This window comes from Pseudorca crassidens, chromosome 11 (assembly GCF_039906515.1).
Source record: "Pseudorca crassidens isolate mPseCra1 chromosome 11, mPseCra1.hap1, whole genome shotgun sequence".
NCBI classification, from domain to species: Eukaryota; Metazoa; Chordata; class Mammalia; order Artiodactyla; family Delphinidae; genus Pseudorca; species Pseudorca crassidens.
This window is the reverse complement of record NC_090306.1, coordinates 36,911,607-36,934,329: the sequence shown is the minus strand read 5'-3', so window position 1 is coordinate 36,934,329 and position 22,723 is coordinate 36,911,607. Positions and strand designations below refer to the sequence as shown.

At 34.6% G+C, this 22,723-nt stretch overlaps 1 protein-coding gene across 15 annotated transcripts in view; it reads right to left on the bottom strand.

The window, feature by feature from the left end:
- PPHLN1 (periphilin 1) overlaps positions 1-22,723 on the bottom strand; it is a 140,416-nt gene that overhangs the window by 30,522 nt on the left and 87,171 nt on the right. For all 15 annotated transcript variants that reach the window (XM_067696212.1, XM_067696211.1, XM_067696207.1 and 12 more), the window contains one exon: positions 16,577-16,717. In XM_067696212.1, the coding sequence (XP_067552313.1) occupies positions 16,577-16,717 (141 nt within the window). The remainder of the gene's footprint in view (positions 1-16,576; positions 16,718-22,723) is intronic.

The window sequence follows — 22,723 nt, the reverse complement described above, 5'->3', positions numbered from 1 at the left end:
CCAAAAAATTCATGTGGAATATGGTTTTACCTAAACTAAACTATTTGTAATTGTTGATTGTTCCCTACAGTGTCCTATTTTTCATCTTATGTTCATGTCATTCACCACTATCTAGAATCTTTTACCTCGTATTCCTACCTATGAGACTCCTACCTGAATTTTAAGAGTCCAAACAATTGTCACTTCCAAAATGAAACCTTTCTGGTTCTCCTAACTGAAACTGATTCTTTAAATCTCAGCTTCAAGGCAAACAAGAATAACAGAATGCAATAAGTTAAGAAGCAGTCACATTTTTACCATTTCCAGTATAAACTTGAATAAGTCACTTGAGCTTTTTAAACTTGTAAAATAAAGATAGGGCAAAACAACATACTATTATTTCCCAGAAAACTCTCCTTCCTTAAAAAACTTAGAAACACATTCTTTTAGAAGCATAGCTAAGCTCTTAAAATAAGTAAGGGGAACTGCCCTTAACAGTCACAAACAAAGAAAGAAAAGAAGCAATAAACCAGAGTGCTAAGCTAATATCATGAGCCATGGCTGCCCCAAAGAGCCAGGAACTCACAGCCTGTTGGGCAATGAGAGACACGACTTCTGGCTCATTCAAGACAGAGTTGGTTTTAAGGCCTCTGTATAAAGCTAAGATTTTTGTGAAAGGTCGAACTAGAAAAAAACAAACAAAAATCACCTGTCAGTAAAAGAAAATGACAGGAAAACTTCTCTGCCTTGGTCTAGGCTCTCGAGGTGAAGAGAGGCAGTTTCCTCTGAGAATTCATAAGCACAGTCTACCTTCATATGCATTTGTAGTTCTAAATATAATATCACAACTCCAAAATACAAATTACGTAAATGAGGGAACATGCTACCATAAGCAAGGGTTAGCAGAAACAACAGCTGGATTAAAGACCTGAGACTTCAGCTATTAAAATGATCAGTTACAGAAAATAAGATGTTTAAAGAAATGAGAGAATGAAAACATAAGCAATAAACAATCTAATTCTAGGTAGATTTACAAAAAGAACCAAATTGAACTTCTAAAAGTGAAAAATATTAACCGAAATTAAGAACTCAGTGGATAGGTTAAACAACAAATTAGATACAACTGAAGACTTAGAGGGAGTCCTGAACAAAATACCCATAATTTCAAATAGAAAAAGATAGAAAAGACAAAAGAAAAAAATTTAAGAGAAATGAAAGATGGGATGAAAACCTGTGTCCAACTGGAGTACATAAAAGTAGAAATACAGGATACTCAAAATTCAGAGAGGTAACAGTTTATAATTTTCTAGCTCTAATGAAAAATGTAAATTCTCGGAAAGCATAAATTATCTTACACAGAATAAATTTTAAAACATCCTTATCTAGACACATTATAGTGAAACTGCACTTCAAAAGTAAATAAATTTTAAAATAATAATCTCTTCCTTGTCCCTTCATAGGTTGCTGTAAAGATCTAATCTTTTACATCAATAACAATTTCTTACATCAATCTTCTAATATGTATTTTAGTCATATGTAATAAATATATGAGAAATCCTCTCAACCTTGTAGACTATGAAAACCATTAAAATCTGGCTATGTTTTTGCAACAAAATGAATGAAGATGGTTTTCCTTCTTCCTTTAGTTCCCAATCCCTTGAAGGGAAAGATCCTTGAAGCTAAAATGGCAGAGCAAAAACTACGTGGGACCAAGGTTGCTTTGGGCACTGCTTCTAGTTCCATTCGTTCAACTGGTAAACACTCACTGTGAGTCTACTGTAGGCAAGGAACTAGATGATACAAAGATGATTAATTGGTAATTGTCCTTTCAGCCTATTAGAAAGGTAAATAGCATTGTGGATGAACATATGTTAACTACCAGTAGGAGAAAAAGATGTTATTAACTTTTGGCTGTGTAACTTTCATGGGCAAACAACAGTTGGCTGTGCAACTGACGAATTCAGTGAATAAAAATAAAGTTTTAGCATAAATAAAACAAAATTTAGAAAAGTAAACATGCTGCAAACAAACTGCCCTCTCTTAATACCCGGTTTCAACTAGAAAATCAATAATTTAATATTTTTTACACTTTTGCTTTACATGGGGCCCTGATCTCTTTCACAATTACAATCAAGAATGTACTACGTTAAAAAAATGGAATGGAGGGCTTCCCTGGTGCGGCAGCGGTTGAGAATCTGCCTGCCAATGCAGGGGACACGGGTTCGAGCCCTGGTCTGGGAAGATCCCACATGCTGTGGAGCAACTGGGCCCGTGAGAAAGCCCTTGCACAGAAACAAAGACCTAACACAGCGAAAAATAAATAAATAAAAAGAAAGGAAAAAAAAAAGGAATGGAAAAATATTTTTATGTAAAAACAAATTCTTTACTGAGAGAATCAGATGCATTTCTTCTAGCTTGGTTTCAATAGTACCAAGACTTTTTACTAACATAGTTTGTGATTAAACACTTAAGTAGAATAAATGAGTACTATTTAACTCTCTAGATTAAAAAATCTGTGTTGGGCTTCCCTGGTGGCGCAGTAGTTGAGAGTCCGCCTGCCTATGCAGGGGACACGGGTTCGTGCCCTGGTCCGGGGGGATCCCACATGCTGCGGAGCGGCTAGGCCTGTGAGCCACGGCCGCTGAGCCTGCGCAGCGGGAGAGGCCACAACTGTGTTATTATTAAGACCTTATTTGATCTATAACTTTTGAACAACAAATATAAAGGACAGAAAAACACACGCAGTTGTTGAAGTAGTAAGTACAAGAGGTTTTTCTTAGTTCTCCTCAAACAGTGTCGATGAAGGATGTTAATAAACAGAATAAAATTTCAGGGCAGAGTAACGTAAATCATAATTAGAGAGCAATATAGTATGGAACTGCCCAAGCTCTGGGCAAAATTATAATTAAGAATCCTCAAAAGAAGTGTATGTATGCCTATATGTGAGAGAGAGAGAGAGAGAGAGAGAGAGAGAGAGAGAGAGAGAGAGTGTGTGTGTGTGTGTGTGTGTGTGTGTGTGTGTGTATACACCCCTATAATTAAGCCAATGAAGCTAATGAAAACAGATAAATAATCTTCAAAGTCAGAAATATCCTGAAAATAAAGATAGAAATAAGCACCACAATTCAATACAGTCTATATATAGTAAAAGACAATGGAGTATATATGTTCAGGAAAATGTTCAAGAAAAACTGGATACAAAGAAGTGGTTTGGGCTTCCCTGGTGGCGCAGTGGTTGAGAGTCCGCCTGCCGATGCAGGGGACACGGGTTCGTGCCCCGGTCCGGGAAGATCCCACATGCCGCGGAGCGGCTAGACCCGTGAGCCATGGCCGCTGAGCCTGCGCGTCCGGAGCCTGTGCTCCGCAACGGGAGAGGCCACAACAGTGAGAGGCCCACGTACCGCAAAAAAAAAAAAAAAAAAAGAAATGGTTTAATTGGAGAAAGGCATACTACTACATCTGCTGACATAGAATTTTAAAAACTTTGTAACTTGAATTCACATACCATAAATGATTATTTCAAAATCCCCGGAAATAAAACACTTCCTATCAATCTAACATGCGGATTGTATGGATAAAGCAATAAATAAAAGACAAAGCCCTATTCAAAATATGAAATTTCTAATACATCTTTTATAGACTTTTTCCAAGCAAATTAATCTTTTAAAGATATATATACAAAAATTAAGTCCTACTATAGCCTCAATATAATCACTACCATCATAGGTAAAATGGAGATGACAATATAGCATCACATTATCACCATCCTACATGTTTCAGTTATTCAACATCTACTTTGCCTTTCACCTTTCACTGCTAGTAAGAGGGACTCACTAGATGAAAGTGAGAGTTGTCATTTTTGTCCTTTGTTTCAATGACGTTAATTATAATTTTAACCCATTCACAAAGATTATAATTTAAAATACAAGACTACCAAAGGAACAGATTATTTTTCAGTGTGACTTACAAGTTACTTGGTCAGTTTAAGCCTTAATTTTTCTAAGTTGGGATTCCATGAGAATCCACAAAAATCCTGTAAGCACACAAGACTTAATACTTTTCATCTACTATGAAAAATAGTACAAAACAATAATAGCAGCCATGTTGATACTGACAATATATTAGGCAACTTAAATATGCATTCCCACTTAATTCTACCTTTACTATGAAGTGGGTAATATCACCATTCCCATTAGAGTAGTGAGGAAAAACCAAGGCTCAGAAAAAGTTAAGTGACGTTCCCGAAGAAGCACAGCAAGCGGCTGAACTGGGATTCAAGCCAAATCCCCTAACTCTACAGTTCCTACACTACTTATTCTAACTTCTAAAATACTGCAGCAGCACTGTGGTAATTCTCCATAAATCCTTCTACTGAGTATACAGAATTCCATAGTGTGGATGTGCTGGAATCTATTGAGTCATTGTTCTTCAGGTAGAAGAAAATGATCCTTGATGGAAGTTAGAGATATAAGAAGCAATGAAAATAATACAAACGGTGAATATTTAAATAAACCAAATGAACATTAACTGCATAAAATACTATTAAGTATCTTGTGGGGTTTAAAATACATATGGGAGTAAAATACAAACTAAATCAAATCAATCAAGAGGAAGTTCAATGGATTTCAAACGATCTATGGTGCCTGCATTGATCATCAATGAGTGAAAAGTATTAGTTTATATTAGACTTCAATACGTCAAGGATGCACGGTGTAAAGAATGTATAACTACAAAGAAAATGTGGGAGTATGGGAGATGAACAATAAATTTAAAAATACCAAAGAAAGAGAAAAGGACTACAGAACAGGAAGAACAACTAAACATAAATATAACAGTAACTACAGTAAATGGAAATGATTCAAAGAAAAGACATATTTTATTCAAGATGGATTTTTTAAAAACGTAACTATATGGCTGCTTACAAGAGAAATAACTTAAATACAAGAATGAAAGTAAGGTAACAAAAACAGATATCATGCCCAAACTAACTTAGATAAATATGAGACATTAGAGATTAAGGGGACTATTTCATAAAGACATAAAATAATTCTAAACTCATATGCACTTTACATCATAGCCTCAATATATAAAAGGAATAGAAACATTTAAAAGAGATATGCAAATCCACAAACATATTTGAAGGTTTTGACACAACTCTTTCAGAAACTGTTAAGACAAGCAAAATCAATACGGATATGAAAGAGTTGACACAATAATAAACTTTACCTTATTGACATACTAATAGAACAATGCACTCAACAAATAAAAAGTACACCTTCTTTTCAAGTATATGGAACACTTAGAAAAACTGACTGGACTTCCCTGGTGGAGCAGTGGTTAAGAATCCACCTGGCAATGGAGGGGACACAGGTTCGATCCCTGGTCCAGGAAGATCCCATGTGCTGCGGAGCAACTAAGCCCGTGCACCACAACTACTGAGCCCGTGTGCTACAACTGCTCAAGCCCGCATGCCTAGAGCCCGTGCTCCACAACAAGAGAAGCCACTGCAATGAGAAGCCCACACACTGCAACGAAGAGTAGCCCCTGCTCACTGCAACTAGAGAAAGCCCATGTGCAGCAATGAAGACCCAACACAGCCAAAAAAAAAAAAAGAAAAGAAGTAAAAAAGAAAAACTGACGATGTGTTGGGCTGCAATGTAAGTTACAACAAATTTCATAGGGCTAAAATCCTAAAGAATGTTTTCTGACTAGAGTGGTTTAGAAATAGAAATTTATTTTTTTAAAAACCTACAAAATCCCCATATGTTTGGAAATTAAGAAATATTCTAAATAACTCTAAATAAGAAATCCAAGGAATATTAGGAAAATATTCTAAACTGAATGACAATAAAAATAACATCAAAATTTGGAAGATGAGCTAATGCCATGTTGAGAGGGAATTTATAGGTTAAAAGAAAAACTACAGGGCTTCCCTGGGGGCGCAGTGGTTGAGAGTCCGCCTGCCGATGCAGGGGACACGGGTTCTTGCCCCGGTCCGGGAAGGTCCCACATGCCGCGGAGTGGCTGGGCCCGTGAGCCATGGCCGCTGAGCCTGCGCGTCCGAAGCCTGTGCTCCGCAACGGGAGAGGCCACAACAGTGAGAGGCCCGCGTACCGCCAAAAAAAAAAAAAAAGAAAAGAAAAGAAAAACTACAAATCAGTAAGTATCTATCTCAAAAATTTTTTCAATAACAGCAATTAAACCAAAAAATGAAGAAGGAAAGAAAACAATAACGTCAGAATTTAGTGAAATATAAAATCAAAACAAGAAAAAAAAAAGAACAAAACCAAAAGTTGGTTCTTTGAAAAAGACTAATAAAGCTGGTAAATTCAGGTTACAATGATCATGGAAGATGTGGCAGCCAACCCCCAGAGAGCCCCCAGTGATCCCCACCCTCCTGGTATTTTCATCCTTGTGTAATCCCTTCCTGTTGAGTGTTGGCTGGGCTTAGTGACTCACTTGTAATTAACAGAACAAGGTAGAAGTGACAGACAGTATGTGACTCAACAGACCAAAAAAGGCAGCAAAGCATTGCTCTTTTTTGCTCACTCTTGGGGGAGGCAATGATTACATGCAAGAAACTGAAACTCATGCCAACAGCTACATGAGTGAGCTTGGAAGTGGATCTTCCAACTCCAGTCACATCTTAAGAAACTATAGCCCTTGTTATCAGCTTGACTGCAGCCTCGTGAGAGATCCTGAGCCTAGATCCCAACAGGCTTTGTTTGTTAAACTGAGAACATGAGAAACCAATTCTAAAGTTTCTACAGAAATTCACAGTTCCAAGTACAGGTACCCTTGAAAAAACAACAACAGGCAGGAGGATTTGCTCTACTGGATATCAAGACTTAATTGTAAAGCTACAGTAATGAGGACAGTGCAGTACTTTTACACGAATCAAAAGACCAACAGAATAGAACAGAGTTCAGAAACAGATTCACACATATATGGACACCTGACTTATTACACAGGTGTCAATGCAGAACAGTGAGGAACACATGGTCTTTCCAAAAGATGGTTCAGTGTCAAATGGATATCCACATGGAAAAAAGTGAAACTCGATCTCAGCTACAATTAATATACACTATATATAAAATCATTTTCAGATGGATTGTAACTCAATGTAAAAGACAAAACAGAAAAGCTTCTAGAAGATAATAAAAGAGAAAGATATCTTAAATAGGAGACAAATAAAAGCAATATAGAATAAGACTCAAAAGTCTGGGCTACATTAAAAGTAAGAATTTTTATTCCTCCATAGATATCAAAAGAATGAAAAAGCAAGACACAAAATGGGAAAAGGTATCTGCAACACACATAACTAACAAAGGGCTTGTATATATATATATAAAGAATATATAAAGAACTTCTACAAATCATTTAAAAAAAAAGAACTCAACAGGAGAACTAGCAAGAATCTCAACAAGTACTTTACAAAAGAGTACTTGTGCTATGTGCGAATAACCATACGAAAATATCCTCAGCATCATCTGTAATCAGGGAAATGCAAATTAAAACCAAAAGGAGCTATATTACCTGTAACAATATCAATGAATCTCATAAATACAACGGTGAACAAAAAAAAGCTAGGCACAAAATAATATATACTGTATGATTCCATTTGTGTAAAGCTCAAAAACTATACTACAATGTTAGGAATCAATTTAGTGGTTACCTTTGGGAAAGGAGGGGCAGTGATTAGGGAGGGGGTATGATGGGACTCCTGGGGTGCTGGTAATCTCTATTTCTTGCCCTGAATGGTAGTTTTCACTCGTGCTTGCTTTGTGAGAAATCATTCAGGTTAACAACTCTGTTTTGAACACTTCTCTCTGTACATGTGTTATACATCGCTAAGGTGACTTTCTTAAAGTAGAGCATATTAGCAATCATAGCAGAGTTTAGCATAATTGAACATCAGCTAACCAGAAAACTGAACGATGCTGAACTGCTCATTTCCTCTCAAGTCCAGATAACTGAAGGCTTAGAAATCTTAAGATTCAGTTCAGAGGCAGACAAAAAAATCTCCAAATAATCTCCTGGCTAATTCAAGTAAACAAGTATTCTAAACAGAAATGATATACACTGCATTGTCCAATTTCCTGTACTACTTTTTTTAGAAACAAAATTTTAAAAAGAGAAAGAATAAAGGAAAAGTACACAAAATAGATAATTATATAAGTGACTCCCAACATCAACTCACTTCTAGTGTTTAATTTCAAGTTACCTTTAAGCAGAAACATAAGATTATCTAAGTGCAACTTTTAAAACACCGTCTGTAAATGAATTGAGAATATCAATTAACTCACACTGTAGTCAGCAAATGAGTGTATATAACAGACAAGCTTGTTATCTCCTTGCACAATACTTGAATTAAACAACAGTTAAGAGAAGACAGCAGATGTTATAGGAGGGATCACATGTTAAAAATAAGGGATGACAAGTGAAGGGTGATATATGGGAACAATTTATGTTTTAGGAATGGGAAGGGAAAGCAGGGAATTCTAAGGAGAAGGAAACATTAATCTTTTATGGTACTTCTTATGTCTAGAAAAATAGATAAGGACCAGTGAGATAAAAAAGCAATCCAAATGGAAAATGTGAAAGGAAAATTACAAAGCCCCCCAAAATAAATAAAATATTTCATAGTAAAATTATTTTCACATTTCATTTTGAACAAATAAAGGGGAAATCCCCCAAAATAAAAACAGAAGTAAAAGGACAAGAGGTAAACAGCCCAAATCTTCACACTGATGAGAAAATGGGCTCTCAAAGTTAAACTTATACAGGAAACTTGCTATAAAATATTCCTAAGAGGTAATCTGAAAGTAGTCAATATTCCAAGGTTGCAAAGAAACAGGCAAAGTAATACTCAACACAACCATAACCACTTGTATAGTGATTTTCAATATATAAAGGGCTTTCACATACAAGAGCTTGTTAATTCTGCAGGAAAACATGCAACTAATCCCATTTAACAAATGAGGAAAAGGCTCTGAGAAGTTAAAGCACTAAATGGAAGCATCCAGCAATTTCTATGCCACACTACTTAGAAATGTTCCCAATGTGAAGTACTCAGAGACTAAATAAAATTGTTAACTTACAAAAGGGGAACTGAATAGCAAGTGACAGTAATTTGGAACCACTAGAGAAAATCCTTACCTAACACTGGTTGACAGGAAACAAAGAAGGGAGGTGAGAGAAGGAAGCTCACACATGGGCTTACGCCATGGGGAATACCTGTATTGGGTACTTTTGTTTAAATGATGACATTCCCAGGTATAATGTCCAGGATGGCCTCATCTCTTCTGGTACTTGCAACATTTTAAGTATGGTTTTTATAAGGCTTGGTATTTGTATTGTCCAAATTTTATATTTTATGTAAAAATTGTATCTTAACAGAGTCATCAATCTCCGTATTTATGAATTTATACCAGGTATAAATAACTTACTTTTAATTAAACGTAAAAGCTAAGACACTTGGTTTTGACATTTCAAATATGATACAAATTACCTTCTGAGACAGCTTCCAGATGAAACTCCCTTAAAGTGAAAACTTTACACCTACGTTTCAGCAACAAGCATCTATAGTAAGAGCATGCACAGAATCTGACTGATAAATTTCAAAAACTCTGAAATTTAGCCAAAATAAATGATTTATTTTCAATGGGTTTTGGGAATAAGAGATTTTTTCAGAGGTAAATCATATGTGAGTATATTTTACTAAATCTATATATGTAAGGTCCGAATAAGTGGTTGGTAATAATGGACTGTTAAATACAGTAGGGTAGACTTGATGTCTAGACAAGATAGTGGTAAGAGCTACACTTTTAAAAAGTTCGTTACTTGCTCTGATAAAAAGAAAAAACAAAGAATGTTTCTATCATGTAGGATGAGTATAAAATGCTTATTAGATCATGCATATACAATGATAGAGTTGCCACTACTTTGGAAACAATTTCATTTTAACCCATCATGTGTGACTCTTCTCCATGTCTGCAACTCTAGTTGACATTTCAGGAAGATGGTTCATTTGATTAATTTTCAAGCCTTTTCTCTGTAAAAGTAAAACAAAAATATCCTATTTTATATTGAGGGAGAAAGAGCGACCCAGTGAGAGGACTGGGAAGAATCAGCTATATAGTTAGACGGTGACTGAAACTAGACACTCGAAGAAAAGAAGAGGGCCACAGGCAGAATGGTGACTAACGGAACGTCTTGTCTACTGAAGAAAACCCTTTCTGCACAATTCATTAGCTCAACAAGCACTATTTAATTACTGACTGATGCATAGCAATGATAAATATTTGAGTTTTTAAAAAGCATTTTAATGTAAGTACACTGTGTCCTCATTAAGAGGTTTAAAAAAGAATCAACGCTTAAATATTCTATAGTTAAATCTGAAATTAGCTTCTTTATGTACACAATGAATAGTGTGTACAGAAGAAGCAATATTTAGCTTTTAATTTTTAATATGATTTAGATTAGGAAGAGACCTAAGATTATTCAGCCTAACTTTTTTATTTTGAGGAAGAAAATGAAGAAAAGCCAGTGAGCAGCCCATACGGTCACAAAATGGTTAACATGTAGAATTCAAATTAAAATAAAAATCACATATTAAGTAGATTGATCTAGACTTACAGCAAAACTGTATTAACCTATAAGACTGATGACCTAGACAGGCAACAAAATGATTTCTGAAGTAACTTGATTTTTATTAACTAGAGTAAGGAAAGTGGCCCCAACATGGCTAAGAAATAAAATTTCCTCAATATAACAAGGCTGGCATAGCTATGATTGACTATAAAAAATAATGTCTTTACCAAAACAAATGTATATTCAGGTTAAGTCTTTGGAAGTTAAAAGAAGGAAAGAAGAAAAATACACAATCCCCCCTATCAAGAGTCTCTGAGTAGTCTCTCTGTTTTAGAACATTAGATTGGCACCCTCTCTGGATCTAAAATGATTCCTGTCTATATTTCAATTATAAATTATCAGATAAATATAGTAATCAACCATTCTGTTAATAGAGAGACTTAACTTGCAGGTAGAAATATCAGCTTTTTCATAAAACAGCTTTATTTTATTAGGATAGTGTCCTGAAATAGCCAAAGAGGTCTTAAAAATGAATTTGCCTTCATGGTACTTGTTCTTTTTTGAATTACTCACCAAATAAGAAGAAAGAAGAGATGGACCTTCCCCCTTACAAATGATGACTTTCTGCGATTTGAGGAGCATCATGAGTAATGTATTTAAAGAATATTATCAGGTACATCCCCGCAATTAGATTGGCTTAGATTTTATTAATTGCATCTACTAACATAATTTTTAAGAAAGGCTGATAAAGATTGGTACAAGCAAGAAATTCAGATTCTCTACAAACTCACATATTACAGTTACGCTCAAACTTGACATGCCATTAGAACCATAAGAGGTAAACAGGCACTCTGGTGATCTCCTATGCAGTTACTAAAACCTGTACAGCACTTCACAAAACATAAACACAGGCATTTGACACCCACAGTATTAAAGCAACTCCACAGCCCCAAAATGTATATATTAAATGTAATATTTTGTTTATTTAAAAAAATACATATATATACATTTTTTTAATGTGGAGAAATCAGAGGACCTATATTTTGAAACACGGTTCCCAAGGGATTATAAATGTCTATTAATAGGGGACTAGTTATATATACTGATATAGAATGGTCACTAAAACATTGAACAGGGTACAGAGTATGGTACTGTATTTAAAGAAAAAGCATGGAGACACACACACCAACTTTTATCTCCACTCATCTGAATCAAACATGCTCCAGATGTGTGTGTGTGTGTATATGTATGTATGTGTGTATACACACATACATAAATACTGTATATAAACTCTGTGTATACACATATATATGTATATATACACATATATACACATACATCACATATACAGTATATCTACACTCTGGGGAAAGAAACTGGGCAGCTAAGAATTATAGGTGAGAAGGAAACTTGTTTTCCCTGCATAATCTCTTGTGCCTTTTGAATTTTATCCTTGTGTATTTTATCACTTAAAATACAGCTTTCAATGGATGGGCTGGAGGACATTTTAACGTAATAGAAAAGACTTTCATAAATAGTTGTTTTGGGTGATATTTACAAAGTGCTACAACTGTTACAACTTATCCAACTGAATATTTAAGATCTATGCATTTTATTGCATGTTAATTATACCACAATTAAAAAACAGACAGTACAAAAGTCTCTTAATTTACATAAAAGGTGGTCATAGTTTTCAACCTTTCAGTACATTAGAAAGTATAGAAGAACCTAAGAAAAAACAGTCACCTCCTTCCAACTCCTTGTTACTCCAAATATGGTACAGACTAGTAAAATCAGCGTCACCTGGGAGAATGTCAGACATTCCAATCTCAAGCCCCATCCCAGATCTACTGAATCAAAATCTGTATTTTAACAAGATCCCCCAGTGATTTACACCCACATTAAAGTTTGAGAAGCTCTGATAACTAACTTACCGGAATATTTATGGCAGATATCCAACAAGCTCTACTTTTTAAAAGCCCCACAGATGTACAACAAAAGCAGAGAATTACAATATAAGCATGGTGCCTTGAGAGTGAAGAGATGAAAGGTTCTTTTTTTTAAGACTAGTTGGCAGAGCAAAAGATCCTAATAAACTTCAGTTACACGCCAACTATCCTTACAGTTGCTTCACTAGGCACCTGCTTCTCTACAACTTCTTGGGTCTTTAGGAGGATTTTAGCCACCTGACACTCTTAGTCATATGATCTGCTAGGCCAACAATGCATATGCATATTTTTTTGTCTGTGTATGTATACATATACATATGTGTGTGTGTGTGTGTGTGTGTGTGTGTACCCACCCCAGATCTACTCATATTATCTGATTCCATCTGAAGAAAGAGGAAGGTAGAACAATCAAAGCCAGATCTTGCCAGTGGGAAATTACAAGAAGACTTAAATATCATTAGATGCCAGGTCCCCAAGAAAACAGAGGATCTCACTGACAGGCTATGTCTAAGCACAATTTTATCAAAATTTATGAGGGATTTTGCAAATCTTAAATAAGAGAATTCCAAAGAGTTAAAGTAAATATTGCTTTATCCCTCAAGGTATAATAAAGGGAAGAAGGGTATGTAATAATGGAGGATTTCAATTTGCATCGTTCATTCAAAGTAACAATTTGTTAAAAGCCAAGATTCCTCACTGGTAAAATATCAAGGAGTAGGATGCACTTTCAAATCAAATAGTTCAGTAGTAGTAGGTATGTGAGGACTTGAGAGATATATCACGATCAAGGGGTTAATGCCAAATACCTGAACCAGAATATGAATCACCTATATATTTCTTTTGAATTTTAGAATTTTATTTATTTTTTATACAGTAGGTTCTTATTAGTTATCCATTTTATACATATTAGTGTATATATGTCAATCCCAATCTCCCAATTCATCACCTATATTTTTGTGGATTAAGTCTCTCTAGGAATTACCATAATGACAGAAGAAATTCTGAAGTTCGCCTTTCTAAGCTCAGAAGCCAGAAAGCCTAGGAAAATATTCCAGTATTTGAATGTAAAAGGTGGCCCAAACTGGGTAAGAGGGGATAATCTGGGGAAATAGGGGGAAAAGATACACCACAGGATCCAAAGCATAAGGAGGATAAATGTGCTGTAGCAAGAGAATGAATCATATCCACTAAAAGATATTTATGTAAAAGTGAGATGATTCAAATGATCTCTAGCAACATAATATTCAGAGATGCAATCTGATGTCTTCTGGCTCAAGGATTTTAGACCAGTGGTTCTCCACCATATACGACTATAAGCTGGCAGCTTTTTCAAAAGACACCTGTACCTCTACCCTACCGAATTCTTATATGCCCAGGAATGAGATGGCAATAATATGGCAAAGAACATGAATCTGCTCTTATTGAAGTGATTCTGATACACTCTATATCCATATGCGTGCCCTTAAACATCGAATAAGCCACATTTGTAGGCCCTCTGAATTAAATTAAATTTTGGCCTGAAGATTTAGTTTATTACATATTGTAATACTGCCTCAAGTTAATGACTTTCTTTGGATTCAAGGGCTGAAGGACCTAATTTATATAAACCCTCAAAAAACATGTGGAAATTTATAAGATATCTGAACATATTGCACTTGACATAACAGGGAGAAAAAGCAACTTGGCTATAACACCAATATTTACATTCCTACATTATTCTAAGTTTGATTTGTTGGCCTCATCTATGCAGGCTCTTTTTGGGGGGGCTATTATTCATTTTTTAAATCATGCAATATTTCAAGCATATGGAAAAATATAAATTACTAGACAGCTGTATAATAACTACCATCTAGCTTTCTCAAACCTTTATAATATTCCTATCCATCTGGTATTTAATCTCTAAAAATAAAATGTGCAAATGTTGGAGAGAAATCCCCTTAAACCTAATTTTTTCATTTTCAAAAATCACTGTAACATTAAGACATGATTTATAAAATAATTACATGTCATTATTTACTAGCTTTGTGACATTTTGAGGAATTCTGGTTTGATTTTCTTGTCAATATATGAAAACCAAAGTACCCTAGCAACACAGTAGTTACATTCCAATATTTAACATCATTAAGTTCTCTATTTTATAATGGTTTTACTTCTCTAGTACATCAGAATACAGTAATGACCTTTTAGAGTTATTTTTCTTTCTTTAGTTCATCTTTCCTTGTTCAATATACTTTAGTATCAGATTTTTCATGTGTTTGAACAATGGACAGATGAAAACAGAAATACAGTCATACTTACAGGTCAAACATATATGGGTGTCTGTAAAGTATACAAACGCTGGTTTCATACTAAATAATTTTATGTGTGTGCTGCTAAGCTAGGCTCTACCTCTGACTGGTAACCCACCTTTTCAAGATCAAATAGATCACCTATGACTAATAACAAGAGGAGACAGTACAAAAATATTAATAAATAACAACCCAAAATACTCCCTCCCAATAGGGGAGTCAGTCAAGTTTTTCTACCAGTTATATTCTTAAGAAAACCTCTCCTTTAAAGAGCTGCAATTTAGGTGAAAAAGAAAAATAACATTAAATAATTCATTCACTTAACAATCACTTATCAAGCACTTACTAAGTGCTGGGCCTAGGCACTCTGTTAAGTGGTCAGGTTAAGACACACTCTGATTTCAAGTGACTCAGTGACTATTCATACAACACATATTTCTTGTGAGCCCACTACATGCCAATCGCTATTCTGGGTAATGAAGATAAAGCAGTAAACAAAACAAAGTCCTTGCTCTCATGAAGCTTCCATATGGAAGGGAGACAAGCAAACATATGTCAAATGGTAGGGGAAAAAAAAAGCTACAAAGAAAAATAAGTCAGAGTAAAAAGACAGTAATTTTATATAGGGCAATGATATTCATATTCGTACTGGAAGATACACCTAGTGAGCAAACCATTTATTTACTCCCATTTAATTGATATCTTGAAAGGCACCAATCTGCCTTTCACATCACCAAATTAAACTGGATTTTCTCAGTCACCGTTTTCCTATATAAGCTGCACAATCATATCTAGGATTTAAATAAGATCTTCTACTTAACCAAGGGAAATAGATTTTAATTGATGTGGAAATGGACAGCGCCTTGAGAAAAGGTTTAATTTTGTTCTTAATTTCCAACAGTTTTTAGAAGATTATATAACAATATAATGACATTTACTCAAGGCACTAGAGAGTAACAACATCAAAAACAAACAGCTGTACAACATGTCACATTTTAGAAAGCCCTTTCACATTTCATTTACTTCATTTAATTCTCATAAAGTGATAATACCCTATAAAGCAGGTAATATTTCCATATTGAAACACTTTCAACTTTTCTATGCATAATGAGCATATGCGAGGAGGATTAAAGAGGAAATGATGGCTACTTTTTAAATCTTAGGTAAGACAAAGCCTCTAGGCTTATTCTATTCCAAAATTACATTTCACACTGTATTAAGATACAGATAGAAGGTTTTGTCCTATAACTATTCCTTAAGCAATCTATTCAATCTATTAAAAACAAGACCCTGACTTTTCAAAATGACATCATTAAAATTAGATTTAAATACCTATCCTTTATTTTTTCTTTAATATTTGAAAAATACTTAAAAGTATAATGAAAACCATCAAGAAACATCTGTAATCCCAGTATTCAAAACTAACATTTGCTATTATATTGGTATATTTAATATTTTTCAACCCATCTCTAAGTTTAATAGTTCTTTAATTGCTCCACACTAACTAGAATATTAATATTCTCTAAAATAGAAGCTTGCTTTTTATTAAAAAGAGAAAAAAAAGTAAGCAGGGGTGGAGGACCAAACTGATCAAAATTACTGTGAAATCAAATCAAACATTTTTTAGAATTTTTTACATTGTAATTTCAGGGTCACAAATGGAAAAAGACAAAATGAAATATTTATTCAATAAATATTTACTGTAACTACTGTGTACAAAATGACAGGAACAAAAGATTTTATACTTTAAGCAGACTGGATTCTCACCTGTTCAATCTCTTTGGTTTTTGAGGCTATTGCTTTAGAGCGACTGGTTAGCTGACTGTCTTCGAATAATTCTATGCCATCTGTTGCATTTGTCTCAGGTTCTTCTGGCTGGTCAATGAACAATGGTGCCGTGGATCCCGCCTTTAAAAAGAATTAGAAATCTTTTATTACTTTCTTAAAGGACATACAGCATTTTAGATGACTGAATATAAGCACCAATTGGCAGATTATCTCAAGAGAAAGTGCTAAATTTAACCTGTCTTAAGAAAAGAAACACTTTCAATCTTGCTATGCATAATGAACTTATGTGAGGAGGATTAAAGAGGAAATGATGGCTACTTTTTAAATCTTAGGTAAGACAAAGCCTCTAGGTTTATTCCATTCCAAAATTATATTTCATACTATATTAAGACAGAGCTAGAAGGTTTTGTCCTGTAACTATTCCTTAAGCAATCTATATAAGAAACACAGAAGAAAAAAGTCCAACTGGAAGTGAGAAGTGTGAACACACATAAGCAAATATATTACACAGAAACATAGAAAAGGACTCTACTTCAGAAGTTAAAAATACCCTGCCTCCTGTAACCTAAGAATTTATTGAAATAACTGAAAAGAAAACAACTCCAAACAGCAATAATTATTACTTCAACAATACTGCAATAGTTCATTAATGAGTAAATGATCCCATAAAAAGCCCAAGGCCGATTATCTTACTTTCTAAAAATACTTTTGATGAAAAGAGGAAAACTAAATAAATGAGGGAAAACTATTATTTAACTACAATGCATTAGTTTACTCAAAAATTTATTCTATGATAAATGCCAAGCACTGCTCAAGTGACACTAGATCTATCAATGAACAGAACAGACAAAAGTTCTTGGCTTCATGGAGCCTGCAGTAAGCAGTAACTTGGAAAGAGTAAAGTTTGAGCTAATATATTTTACTGTTGTATATTTTAGTTGGGTGGGAGGTGAAGGAGGAAATAAGAAAACTGTACTTATCACAAGTTTATCAAAAAACTTACGGTTTTTGTGATTGACGTAGCAGCAAACAGCAGTAGGTTTACAGAAGTCACAAGATATATATTAATTAGTGGTATTTTTCACCTGTAAGAGCAGTGGCATTCCAACATCTAATGTGTTGTACACTGCCACAATCTCTTTAGAGAGTAATTTGGCAATATTTATCAAAATGTACCACATATCCCTTTCACCAAGCACCTTCACCTGTAGGAACTTAATCTACAGATACACACATGAGCAACGAATGCTAAGATATGGTTGCCGTTAGTGGCAAATGATTGAAAACAACCTAAACGTCCATCAAGTAAATTATGCACTATCTAGAACCATGGAATACTAAGAAATCATTTAAAAGAATAAGAACAGTCTAAATATACTGCATAATGTATCCTAATTTTTCTCCTGGCAAGTCCTGAAGGTCATTCCCCATAAATATACTGCCAGTTGTGTCAAAAACAAAAGGGAAGAGGGAAGCATGGGTATATATACCTTTATGCATATATATGAACACACTATCTCTGGAGGGATATAACCTATGGGGAAAAAAATGATAGAAGAGGCTGTCTCAATAGGGATAACTTAGAAGACACTGTACCTATTCCAATGCCTTTTGAATTTCTGACATGTGCATGCATAATCTACTTTTTTAAAAAACCTGGTTTTTATAAGTCTGAGTTATATATCTTAAGGGATTTAAATTGAAAGTATACGAATCATTTAAGGGGAGAGGATTCTGGGAAGAGAGCAGAATAGGAAGCACTAGCAATCTGTCTCCCAACCTACACAAAAAATTACACTGGCATAATGTCTGATTTAACTATTGTGGAACTCTGGACTCTGTTGAAGTCTTGTCCCTTCCGAGGAAGACATGGGTGGTAAAACTGAGGTTAAATTCAGCTCTTCACACAGTAGCAGCTGCCCATCTCCCACCCCTACCCACTTGGCAGGAAGCTGTGTACATGTTCCTAGAGCAGCTTACACATTGCTTATGGGAGTCAGACTGGGGAAAAAGTACCCTATCCTTCAAATATCAGGGAACTGTGCTCCGATCACTGATTGCTGCTTCTGATCAGAGGGGCAGACAAACAGGCGAACAGCCATTATTATTATACCTCCCCCGACTGTTGCAAGCCCCTCTTATTCTGACTGAAGTGACTTCCAGGGGATATAAAGGACCAGAACCCTCCCCCCTTCATTTTTCACACCTTCCTCTTTTGGGAGCCAGACATTAAAGATAAGAACGTTAAAAAAAAAAACTGTATACATGGGGGAAGTTAGAAAGTAAATGGGCACAACAAGGGAAAGGCTCAGAAAGAACAGAGAAGACTTTGTTTACACCTCAGACTGATCCTCAGTACAGAAACAGCCAACAATAAAAAACAAACAGTAACAACAACAACAACAAACCCAGCAAGCCCAGGGGAACAGGGGGAATCTGACTTACAGAGTTACCACATTATTAGATTCAAATGCCCAGTGTTCAACAAAAAAAATCACAAATCATACAAAGAAACGGCAAAGTACTGCTCATTCAAAGAAAAAAATGAATCAACAGAAACTGCTCCTGAAAAAGACCTAATGGCAGATCTACTGGATGAAAAAACTTTAAAATAACCATCTCTAAGATGCACAAAGAACTAAAGAAAGTTGTGGGAAAAGCCAAGAAAGCAATGTGTGAACAAAATAGAAATATCAATAAAGAAATAAAAAACCTAAAAGGAAATGAAAAAGAAATTTCATAGCTAATAAGACCAATAATTACAATAAAAAATTCACTAGAGGGATTCAAAGGCAGAAGAAAGAATCAGTGAACTTGAAAAACAGGACAAGGAAATAGGAAATTATTGCCTGAAGGACAGAAAGAAAAAAGATTGAAGAAAAGTGAACAGAACCTAAGGGATCTGTGGAGCACCATCAAGTGGACCAATATACACTTAATATATACATCCTTCTGGGAATCTCAGAAGGAGGAGAGAGAGAAAGGGGCAGAGAAGATACTTGAATGAATAATGGCTGTAAACTCCCAAATCTGATGAAAGACATGAATATAAACATCCAAGAAGCTCAAAAAAACCCAAGATGAACTCAAAGAAGCTCAAAAGACACATTATAATCAAACTTTAAAGATAAAGACAAAGGGAGAATCTTGAAAGCAGCAAGAAATCATCATCATCAATACAAGGGGTCTTCAACTAAGATTAAGCAGATTTCTCATCAGAAACTTTGGAGGCCAGAAGACAGTGGACTGATATGTTCAAAGTGTTAAAAGAAAAAACTGCCAACAAAGACTGCTATATCCACCAAAACTGTCCTTCATAAGTGAGGGAGAAATTAAGACATTCCCAGATAAACAAAAGCTGAGGAAGTTCATGATACTAGATCTGTCATGCAAGAAATGCTTAAGGAAGCCCTGCAAGGTGAAATGAAAGGACTCTAGATGGTAACTCGAAGCTGTATGGAGGAATAAAGAGCTCAATGAAGTTAAATGCATAGTTAAAACAGCTAGTATTACTGTAAATAGTTGGAAACTGCACTTTTTATTTGCAACATGATTTAGGAGACTATGACATTTAAAGAAAAAAATTATTAGTGTAAAAACTAGTATCACTGCAATGTTGGTTTATAACTCCAAGTCTTATTTTCTAGATAATTTAATATGCTAATGTATTTAAAATAATTATTAGTTTATGGTTTGGGGCGGCACACAATGTATAACGATGTAATTGTGGAACATCAACAAATGAGGAGGTAGACACAGAGCTGTAAAGGAGTACAGGCTTTGTATGTTATTGCAGGTAAGCTGGTATAAATTTAAATTAGTGTTACAATTTTAGGATGTTAAATGTCTTCTCCATTGTACCCACAAAGAAAACAGCTATAAAATATACACAAAAGGAAACAAGATAGAAATTTTAACATTTCACTACAAAAAATCAACTAAAAACAAAAGAAGACCTGAATGCAGGAAATGAAGAACAAAAAAGTTACAGGGCATATAGAATACAAATAGCACAATGACAGGAGTAAGTCCCTCCTCAGTAATTACTTTCAAGTGTAAATGGTTTAAATTCTCCAGTCCAAAGACAGAAATTGGCAGAATGAATAAAAACATATGATCCAACAATATGTTATCAACAAGAGATTCACTTGAGACCCAAAGGCACAAACAGGTGGAAACTAAAAGGATGGAAAAAAGATATTCCATGCACATAGTAAACAAAAGAGAGCAAGAGTGGCTATAATAATATCAGACAGATAAACTCTAAATAAAAAAAGGTTACCAGAGACAAGGACATTATGTATTAATAAAAGTTTCAATAAAGCAAGAAGATATAACAATTACAAACATTTACACACCTAATGACAAACTATAAAAATATATGAAACAAAACCTGACAAAACTGAAGGGAGAAATAAACAGTTTCACAATAATAAGTAAGGAAATAAGTAAGGGAATAGTGGGCTTAAGCAACACAATACACTAACTACATCTAACAGACATATACAGAACAATCCACCAAACTTCAACAGAGTATACATTCTTCTCAAGTGCACATGGAACATTTCCCTGTATTGGGGCACATATTAAGTCTCAACAGATTTAAAAAGAAAAATCTGGAAAATTCACAAAATTCTGGAAATTAATGTACTTTTAAACAAACAAAGAAAAATCACAAGGGAAAGTAAGAAATACTTAGAGATGAATGAAAATGAAAACACAACATACCAATGAAAAGAAAACAAAATGCAGTACACACACACACTGCTATACTTAAAATAGATAACCAACAAGGACTTACCGTAAAAAAATTTTTAAAAAAAGAATGTACTCCTAGCCCATCCAAAAACCCCAATCAATTTCCCAAAATATCACTAAAGTATCTTTTAAACCTATTTAAAAATCCACTAAGGAATTCTAAATAATATAAAGCATTTAACACACACACACACACACACACACACACACACAATATAGTACACACATACACAGTGGAATATTACTCAGCCTTTTAAAAGAAACAGGAAATTCTACAATATGCTACTACATGGATGAACCTAGAAGACACTATGCATAATGAAATAAGCCAGTCACACAAAAAAAATACTATATGATTCCACTTAAGTACTTAAAGTAGTTAAAATCATAATGACAGAAAGCATAATAGTGGTTGCCAGGGACTGAGGGAGGGAGAGAATAAACTGATAAAATTGCTTTGGAGAGTTGTTGTTTAATTGGTGTAGAGTTTCAGTTTTACAGGTGAAAAGAGTTAAGGGGATGGAGGGTGGTGATGTGCATAATAATGTGAATGTATTTAATACCACTGAACTATACACTTAAAATGGTTAAGATGAGCCTTAAATGACACAATAGACCAGATAGATTTAATTGATATTTATAGGACATTCCATCCAAAAACAGCAGATTACACTTTCTTCTCAGGTGCACATAGAACATTCTCCATGATAGATCACATCTTGGGTCACAAATCAAGCCTCAGTAAATTTAAGAAAACTGAAATCATATCAAGCATCTTTTCTGACCACAACGCTATGAGGTTAGAAATCAATTACGGGGAAAAAAACGTAAAAAATACAAACACAAGGAGGCTAAACAATACGTTATTAAATAACCAAGAGATCACTAAAGAAATCAAAGAGGAAATCAAAAAATACCTACAGACAAATGACAATGAAAACATGACAATCCAAAACCTATAGGATGCAGCAAAAGCAGTTCTAAGAAGGAAGTTTATAGCAATACAAGCCTACCTCAAGAAACAAGAAAAATCTCACATAAACAATCTAAACTTACACCTGAAGGAACTAGAGAAAGAAGAACAAACAAAACCCAAAGTTAGCAGAAGGAAAGAAATCATAAAGATCAGAGCAGAAATAAATGAAATAGAAACCAAGAAAACAATAGTAAAGCTCAATAAAACTAAAAGCTGGTTCTTGGAGAAGATAAACAAAATTGATAAACCATTAGCCAGACTCATCAAGAAAAAGAGGGAGAGGACTCAAATCAATAAAATTAGAAATGAAAAAGGAGAAGTTACAACAGACACCACAGAAATACAAAGCATCCAAAGAGACTACTACAAGCAACTCTATGCCCATAAAATGG